General features: G+C 36.9%; 1 protein-coding gene across 1 annotated transcript; it reads right to left on the bottom strand.

Moving 5' to 3' along the window:
* Positions 1–1,157: 1,157 nt before the first annotated feature.
* On the bottom strand, positions 1,158–4,633 carry LOC140161963 (uncharacterized). Its single transcript, XM_072185256.1, has 2 exons — positions 2,050–4,633; positions 1,158–1,765 (listed from the first exon to the last, which is right to left on the bottom strand). Exons 1-2 carry the CDS (start codon positions 4,631–4,633, stop codon positions 1,158–1,160), a joined length of 3,192 nt encoding a protein of 1,063 aa, XP_072041357.1.
* Positions 4,634–9,632: the final 4,999 nt, after the last annotated feature.

The following is a 9,632-nucleotide window of genomic DNA, read 5'->3' as shown; positions in this document are numbered from 1 at the left end:
AATTTGAATAGCATCGTACATTAGATAAATAGACCTATCAGTATTGATTTATTCTATTCAGCAATAATAAGGATTACTATCAAACTTCTCATAGCTAATTGTCAGTTGGCTCCGTGGTAACGCAGTAGGTTTTACAACACGGAGGTCCCGGGTTCGATTTCCACCTCTGCCTATTTTTTGCAAGGCTGAGAAAAAAAATTAAATTTCTCGACTGCAAACTTATTTGGCGCGCGATCTGAGCTGGTCCTTTTCTGGTGGCTGTGTCTGTTACAGGCACACTCCCTCTGCATCCAAACCAGGTTCACGCTCATTAGACCTCCCTTAAAACGTGTATAAAGCTGGGATGAAAAGCCAACCATCAATAGAAAATTTTGACCTTTCATGTTGAAGATATACATTTCCCCCAAAACACATATTTTGTGTGTTTTGGTTAATAAAATCTCTATCTTCAATACAAAAGGTCAAATTTTTCATAGGATGGACGGCTTTTCATCCCAGCTACAAACACTTTAAGTACATATCATTAGAATTATGCAATTTACTTCTAGGACTGTTAAATATTAATTTTTAATCATTTGCCATAAAATGTGTATAATATCGCAATCCGATATGTCTGATGTGCTCTCAGGTCCCACAAAAAATACGTGAAAACGTCACTATCCGAGCCTTTAAACAACAAACCAAACATTAATTCCTACAAGTTCTTATCAACTCTCTAATTCATAACTTTCCTAATCGGTAACCTTACAATGGCAGATCTTCTGCACATCATGGTGATTGGACCTATAAAATTTGAGCATGAGATACACCCGTGCTGGTAGGATACTATGTGCCCTAAGAAACTATGTGCCGGTGGTTTGTCAATGTGCATGCGCATAATTTATCATTACTCGCTTTGAGTCGCGAGCGATATTTGGCGATAGTTCATGGGGCATTCCCGTAAATATCGTACTAAAATATGTTTTGCTGGGCGATGCTTGCGTGGGCGTTACGATTTATTCACCGATTTTTATGACATATGTCACAACACTAAAAGACATTTTAACATCACCATTAGCCGCCAATCGGTTGATCGAGGCAGCGACATCTGGATCTGGATTGATAATCAGCACCGCCTCCTCTGGAGGATCACGCTAATGGGGGTTAGGGTCAGCTGTTTAGATACGCTGGATTAAATGTTCTTTAAGCCTTTCTTTAAAGGATGGTGTAGAAGGTGCCTCGATGACCGAGGGGGGCAGGGCATTCCAGTCGACAATTGTTTTGGGAAAATAAGAGTTCTTATATACTTCAGTTCTTGAGTTGAGATGTTTATATCTTGCAGAATGTAAGCGAGTGCTCTTAGTTGGAATCAGCCGTTTATCTGCAGCAGTTACATGTAGATCACCCTTCCTGATTTTATACAGATTGGTGAGTCTAGCAGCTTCTCTTCTGTTTTGAAGAGATTGCCATTCTAGTTCTTGTAGCATAGATGTTACGCTGCTGTATCTGCTATAGTTACTACAAACAAAACGGGCTGCAGAGCGCTGTACTTTTTCAAGTTTAGTAATATTTTTCTGTGTGTGCGGATCCCAGATGGATGCTGCATATTCTAAAGTAGGTCTCACAATAGATTGATATGCTAGGATTTTTGTTTCCTTAGGTGCTGCGTAGAGGTTTCTCTTCACCAGACCCATGACGGAGTTAGCTTTCTTGACAGTATTGTCAATGTGGAGGTTCCACGACATTGTGCGAGAAATCTCAACGCCAAGGTATGGGTTTGAGTCGACTGATTTGAGTTTTTGCCCACATAAAAATAGTCAAAGACTTGTGGTGTGCGCCTAGAACTAGTCATTCTTATCACAGTACATTTTGTAGGGTTAAATTGCATTAACCATTTTTGCTGCCAAGTTTCAAGGTGGTGTAAATCATCTTGCAGAATCTTGTGGTCAGACTTATTGCGAATTGTGTGATATATTAAACAGTCATCCGCAAAGAGACGTACTTGCGAATTAATGGACTGCGGCAAATCATTAATATATAGGAGAAATAGGAGCGGCCCCATCACTGTGCCTTGCGGAACTCCTGATATTACATTCTCAGCTGTGGATTCGGTTCCATCAACAACTACTTTTTGGATGCGACCGGTAAGAAAGGACTCAATCCAATTATAAGTTGAGCCACGAATACCCAGATGGTCTAGCTTTGACATGAGGCGGCGGTGAGGTACCGTGTCAAAGGCTTTTCGGAAGTCAAGCACTATGACATCAGTCTGGTTTCCTTGATCAATATAGTAGGCAAGATCATCGACCGTTTCAAGTAGCTGGGATTCGCAGGACCGCTTTCGACGAAATCCATGCTGGACATTTGTTAAGATGTCATGCGCTTCACAGTGATTTATAATGTGCTTAAATATACAATGTTCCATAAGTTTACAGCACACTGAAGTTAAAGAAACAGGGCGATGGTTGGATGGTAGTGACCGATCTCCTTTTTTAAACAGAGGTGTGATAAGTGCTGTCTGCCAATCAGCTGGTAGGGTGCCCGTTTGAAGACTCTGCGTGAACAATGCCTGGAGAAGGGGCGCTGTTTGTTCTGCACATTCCTTCAGTATTCTAATCGGTATGTTATCTGGCCCTGATGCTTTGTTAGGGTTGAGTTCAAGAAGTAGTTTCAGTATACCGTCACAGGAAAACACAAGAGGAGGAATTGTAGGTAAACTATCTCCACTCATCTCGGGTATGTCTTCAGTTGTTTCCTGAGTAAAGACTGATTTGAAATAGTTCGATAACACATTTGCTTTCCCCAGCGGATCTGAAACGATGTTGCTACCTGATTTTAATGGGCTAACACCACATCTGTCTGTCCGGAGATTTTTGACATATTTGAAGAAGGCCTTTTTGCTATCATCCTGATCAGGACTGAAGATTTCCGCGAGGTGGGAGTTCTGAGCTTCACGAAGAGCTTTGTTGTATTGTTTTCTGTAGTCACGAAATTTCTTCCATAGTCTTTCATTGCCAGTCTTTTTTGCTTTATTATAAAGTCTCTGTTGTTTATTCCTCATTCTGTGTAGTTTCCTGTTGAACCACGGTGTATTATGTCTTGTGGTGCTCATCTTGCTGGGGACATATTTATCCATGAGCATGAATAAATTATTTTTAAAGTCAATCCAGTTGTTCTCCACTGTCCGTTCATTACAGTTTTGTAGGTAACCCTCAACGTAATCGCCAAGATCCATTTTCAAACTGTCTAGATCTCCCTTGGAATACATAAAGATCTTACGTGGAGGTTTCTTATGTATTTCAGGCTTTAGAGAAGAATCCACTAGGACCGCTTCATGGTCGCTAAACCCAGGCATTACACTGATATTATCAATGAGTGAGCTATTTGATGTGAAAAATAAGTCTAATACATTTGCTGTTGTTCTGGTGACTCTTGTTGGTTCTAATTGGATCTGGTCCAAGTTGAACTTATGACAAATATCAATCATATACTCCGACTGGCGTGGTCTAGTTGCCCCGGCCATGACTTGGTGGTTTTCCCAACTCACGTCTGGGAGGTTGAAATCCCCACATAGCCATAAGTTATGTTGGTCTCTGTGCTTCTGCTGGAGATCACATAGGATTGTATCGAGATTTTCAAATGAGCTACAACTTTTCTCACTCGGTGAGCCATAAAAAGCTACTACATGGAGCAGCTTCTGGCCCTTGATTTTAATTTGCACTACCATAGCACTTCCATTCGAGGACAGATTTTCCAAAAGTGTCGCTGGAATTTCTTCTTTCACAAGGACGAAAATACCAAGGCCGGTGTTATTTGTAAAGGCCCTGTAGCCTGGAGGGAAAAGTTCATTGTAGTTTCCTTTGAAAGAACTGGTAAGTTTAGACTCTGTTCCAACTATAATATCAGGTTTCAGGGAGTCAGCTGAGTGAAGGAGTTGCTGTTTCTTACTCTTAATCCCTTGGAAGTTTGCTGACAGAATACGGAGGGAGGAGCGTTTCCGGACTTTCTTCCGGGTAGTGTGAATAGGCGAGGAAGTAGCTTTAGGTACTGGACCCTTGCCATGTTTCTCTGGACTCGTACTACACGTTTCCTCGATATCTAAGCTAGCAAAACTGTTTGATGTGTTTATGGACCAATTTGAAAACAATGATGTGCTGAAGTTTGGTAAGCCACATGAGCAACAATACCAAGAGATATTTGATGTAATCCCTTCATAAACACATGTTGGCATGTTCATGCAATCTTGATGGAACCAAACTTGGCATTGATCGCAACGTACACCAGCCGTTTGCCATGTTACATTGTTCTCGCAAATACCACATGGATATTTTACTTTACGGGCTCTTCTATACGGTCCTGGATTTAATTCAAGGTCCCACGAGTTAAGAAGGATTAGCATAAACAAGTATCCCTCTTTCATCTTCAATTGTTTTGGAGTATATTTCCATAGTGATTTAGTGTTCATACAAGAGAATAAGATACATGTGTTATCATAACGTGGTTGATGAAATGATGATACATTTGGTGATGAAATACCATACTCTGGTTTGGTGAAGTTGAGCTCAATCTCTTCATACTTTACAGATGAAGTAACAGCAATTCTGATAAATAATGTTAACAGGCAAAACAATAGCACTTGCACAGAATTTCCCATTTTAATGTCGACTATTGGAAGCCCCACCCCCCATAGGGAACTTAGCTATACATGGTCGCCATCTTGGTTTTCATGACAAACTGTTGAATTCTGCACCAGGTTGAACGCTGCAAACAGGGTCTCAAAATTGCAGCTCCAGGTATTGGTCTGGTAACTTGTGCGAAGAAATTGTGATAACCGATGCTGTTTGGATGGAATACACCAGCTTTCACACTCCCAGATGATGTTATTCTAGGGTTTTTGGGAGCTTTTTTGCCCCTGAAAAATTTCGCACGTCCGACTTGATCAGCTGACCCTTGACCTCTTGACCGCGACAGATCTAAAGTATTTGAGTTTTGTATATTCTATATGCTCTGCATAATTCCCTTATCATCAACAACGATCCACGATACAAAAATGGCGCACTTTGTCATTCAAAAAAAAAAAAAAAAAAATGAACGAAACGAAATAAATTCAATTCAATTCAATTCAATTCAATTATATTACATTACATTACATTACATTACATTACATTACATTACATTACATTACATTACATTATTTTTCGGTGTCTCCCCGCTTTCAGGTTTTTTTTATATATATGTGACCATACTCGAAGAATGAACCGTAAATTCCTCCAACGGTTTAATTTTTTTTATTTCGTGTTTAGAAAATATATATCATAAGCTTTAAAATGGTATATCGTTTGACTTCAAACGATATCCAGAAGCGGTGTTATGGTTTGTAGAACTTTGCGCCTTCAACAAAATGGATACTTTTTCGTTTCTACATGTGTCTCTTTTTCCACATTGCTAGTAATAAATATCAAATAGTCATAATTGGTGGTCCTTTCAAATCATCCCCAAGTCAACAAGGTTCAGGAATGTCCTCTCATTGTTAATTGTTGGTTGTACATACCTAGACAAAATACAATCCTTTGTAACCCACCACTTGAACAGGATTTAGCCACAGCAAACAAAGACCAGAGCTATTAAAAGTTCTATAAGGTTGAAGCTTATTATCCTCTTCAACAATAGGATTATTGATTGGTTGTTTGACTATTTAAATGAGATACATGTCAAACCAACTTGAGGTACCGATGAATACGACCTTCATGCACATTTTACACTGTAACTCAAAATACAATTTAGGACATTTACGGCTCATCAGTGCTGTACGGTCACATATAAATTCACTCATAAAGTTAAGGGCTGGGGTATGAACGTTTGGACAGCATTTATTGTGGGACATTAGAGCACATCAGACATATCGAATTGCATTCTGAATACGAAGAATGTCATTCTGATATCAAATAATTTTGATTTTTGAAATTCGCAATTTAATACATTTTATGGCAAATCATTAAAATTGATATTTTTGATATTTAACAGTACTTGAAGTAAACTTTACAAATCTGTGGATTTATACTTAAAGTGTATGTAGGTGGGATGAAAAGCCGACGATCAATTGAAAATATTGACCTTTCGTATTGAAGATATAGATTTTTTTTCCAAAACACCGAAAAAATGAGGTCTTTTGGGAAAAAATCCATATCTTCAATATGAAAGGTCAAAATTTTCAATTGACCGTCGGCTTTTCCTCCCTGCTACATACACTTTAAAATATGTCATTAGATTTATATAATTTACTTCGAGGACTGTTATATATCAAAATCTTGAAAAATATCAATTTTTTATAATTTGTCATAAAATTTGTATTATATTGTGATTTTCAAAAAATGAAAAATATTTGATATCAGAAAGACATGCTTCGTACTCAGAATGCAATTCGATAGGTCTGAGGTGCTCTCATGTCCCACAATAAATACTGTCGAAACGCAATAAACGCTAATTTTAGATCCCTTAAGGGCTGGGGTATGAACGTTTGGACAGTATTTATTTTGGGACAGTAGAGCACATCAGACATATCGAATTGCATTCTGAATACGAAGAATGTCATTCTGATATCAAATAATTTTGATTTTTGAAATTCGCAATTTAATACACATTTTATGGCAAATCATTAAAATTGATATTTTTGATATTTAACAGTACACGAAGTAAACTTTATAAATCTGATGATTTATACTTAAAGTGTATGTAGGTGGGATGAAAAGCCGACGATCAATTGAAAATTTTGACCTTTCGTATTGAAGATATGGATTTTTTTCCCAAAACACCAAAAAAAATTAGGTCTTTTGGGGAAAAAATCCATATCTTCAATATGAAAGGTCAAAATTTTCAATTGACCGTCGGCTTTTCCCCCCCCTGCTACATACACTTTAAGAATATATCATTAGATTTATATAATTTACTTCAAGGACTGTTATATATCAAAAATGTGAAAAATATCAAATTTTTATAATTTGTCATAAAATTTGTATTATATTGTGATTTTCAAAAATGAAAATTATTTGATATCAGAAAGACATGCTTCGTATTCAGAATGCAATTCGATAGGTCTGAGGTGCTCTCATGTCCCACAAAAATACTGTCGAAACGCAATAAACGCTCATTTTAGATCCCTTAACGGACTGATGCTTTTATTCATCTATTGTGTTCAATTTGAGTGCTGACATTTTGACAAATGTTGCCAATCGATATTAATAAGATATTTAATATTCAATCGATATTCAGAGTCCATTTTCCAAAACTTGAATGACTTGTGTTAGGCAAGTGTGAAATATACCTGACTGGGCGTTTTTATTACGTAATGCATAACAACTTGTGTTGTTATGTGTGTTATGTGTTTCGTGTATATAATGATTATCAAGATCCTTTATTTTTGTTTCTCTGTTCTTTTATTTTTTTCTCTTTATTTCTTTCTCTTCATTTATTTCTCAATCCCTCTCCCTTCAGGCGCTCTCTTACTCTTCATCCCCTCCCTCTCTTTCTCCTTCGTCTCCTCCCTTGTTTCTTTCTTGCTTAATTGTTCTCTCCGGCCTGCTTGATTAACTTTATATTAATGGAAGTTCGTTTATAGGCCTATTTAGACGTAGCGATTACCACTATACAGATTAATGGATATGACAACCTTAAAACATTCTGATGTACAAAACGAGGGACGAGGCTTGCACATCATACGCTGGAACATAGAAACATTAAACTAGTGTATGAGATCAAATTTATGATGCTTAATATTTATTCTTCATATATCAATATACAGGGGAAAGGAGAATCACGCATCGCACACTAGTACAATTTTACATGAAATTACCATGGAAACATAACACGCATTCCATTCCTTGGCACTAGCATATATTACGTTATCTTTTTATCACTAATGTGTGGTCTTTGTTGGGTTCAAAATTCAACAGTGTAAATGCAAAGTTAGCCCGATGAACACAAAATGTCACCTTCATTTTAGGCAAAAATAGCATAGAAGTGATCATTCATTAACGATGGTCAAATTTCACCACTTACTTCATCCACTTGAATGCACTTAACCCCTACCTCTCGCAAACGTAATCTAAGTCCGGTAGCTTAACCCCTTTTAATACTTGAGTCGAAAATGTGCATTTAAAGGCCCTAAATATAAAATACTGTAAATAACAAGTGGGAAAGTGGGGTAACCCACTTCAACGAGGCTTTCAAAATCAAAGCAAATCGATTTCAACCCTAATATTTCACACGTGAGATAAAATGTGGTCTCTCCACGGATCGGACCATCCATTAAGTTTTAGAGTAGGGGTAAATGGTTAGGTTAGTATAAGTGGAAGATTTCATGGTTAGGATAAGGGTTCGAGTTTAGAATAGGGCTAGGTTAGAATTAAGAGTTAGGGTTAGCTAAGGATTAGCATTATGGTTTGGGTTTCATCCACTATTCTAACTTTATCTTTTGGACTATACTTTCATGTAATGCAATTTTCTTTCTTTGCCAAGGTCAGCTCTCGCCAACCATGAATTTGTTGGCCGATCTTACCTGCCATGAGTTCCCTTTCCCTCTAAAACTAGCACTAAGGATGGCATATCAATATCCGTTTTATGATTACCGCAAATCGGTTTGATTGATTGAACACTATTGACAATGCTGATGCATAATTTCCCACATGATAATATGAATATCACATCGCCGATCGTGCCTATTTTCAGATTTTGTTTAAATAATTATTTAAAAAGTTTGGCTTTCATAATTAATTATTATGTTATTGTACTATGAAAGTTGATGGTAGTGACAGGGGATAAGATACGTAAACCAAACATGAAAGAAAAAAATTCTTTATAAACTATACATAATTAATGAGACTAGTACAAATGGGAATTGACAGAAAAATACAGCGAAGTTTTTATTTGGGAAACGCATTTGCGATTGTCATTTCCTTTTAGAAAACATTAGGCATGTTGATGAAACACATACATAATTGTGAGTTGACAGAGCGTAATAACAACCTGTTTTATTAGCAGCCTAGCTGATAAATTTAACAATATTTTTGCACATCAATAATTAAAATAGTAATGTTGATGTTTTTTTTATGACACTTTATGAGCCGACGTGGGAATTAATAAATATTTACAAATACATATTCCTGATATTGTGCATATGAATTTCAGCTTTAAGCTTTATGTGGCTTTATTGACGCAACTTAGAAGCGTAAATGCAAGTGTTTATATTGATTGCGCTTTCTAAAAAGATGCATTGAACATGATATCCTCCGAGTCTCTATGGTGTTGTATCGTAAACCACTTATTTAGATCCATAAGGAATTAGGTTGAAATTTATCATGCCATTTGCAGGCATTTTAGAGGGTCATTGAACAGTAAAATGCAATATAAACATAGTTAGTTGATTGTCACACATCACACCGATCAAGAAAGCGATTGGTACTACATCTTTATGAAGCTGGATGGAGGTAATATATAAAGGAGATATTGTACTTACTATTCTTTGCAGAACACTGATAACAATGCTGTAACATAAAGTTTCAAATTTGATGCAGGATAATTGCCACTATTTTTCATCAACAGAGCTGAGGAAAAACATTCAAAAAAGGGAAGCAAGCTTGAATATTAAATCAAGACCA

Source organism: Amphiura filiformis, chromosome 10 (genome assembly GCF_039555335.1).
Source record: "Amphiura filiformis chromosome 10, Afil_fr2py, whole genome shotgun sequence".
Classification (NCBI taxonomy): Eukaryota; Metazoa; Echinodermata; class Ophiuroidea; order Amphilepidida; family Amphiuridae; genus Amphiura; species Amphiura filiformis.
This window is presented reverse-complemented; position numbering and strand designations above follow the sequence as displayed.

Bases quoted from the DNA above. Each gene is read 5' to 3' on its own strand.
- LOC140161963 (XM_072185256.1), bottom strand. From the start codon at position 4,633: ATGGGAAATTCTGTGCAAGTGCTATTGTTTTGCCTGTTAACATTATTT. The intron at 1,766-2,049 runs GCACAGTGATGG...AACTCAAATCAG, and splicing joins AATATCAGGAGTTCCGCAAG to TCGACTCAAACCCATACCTT.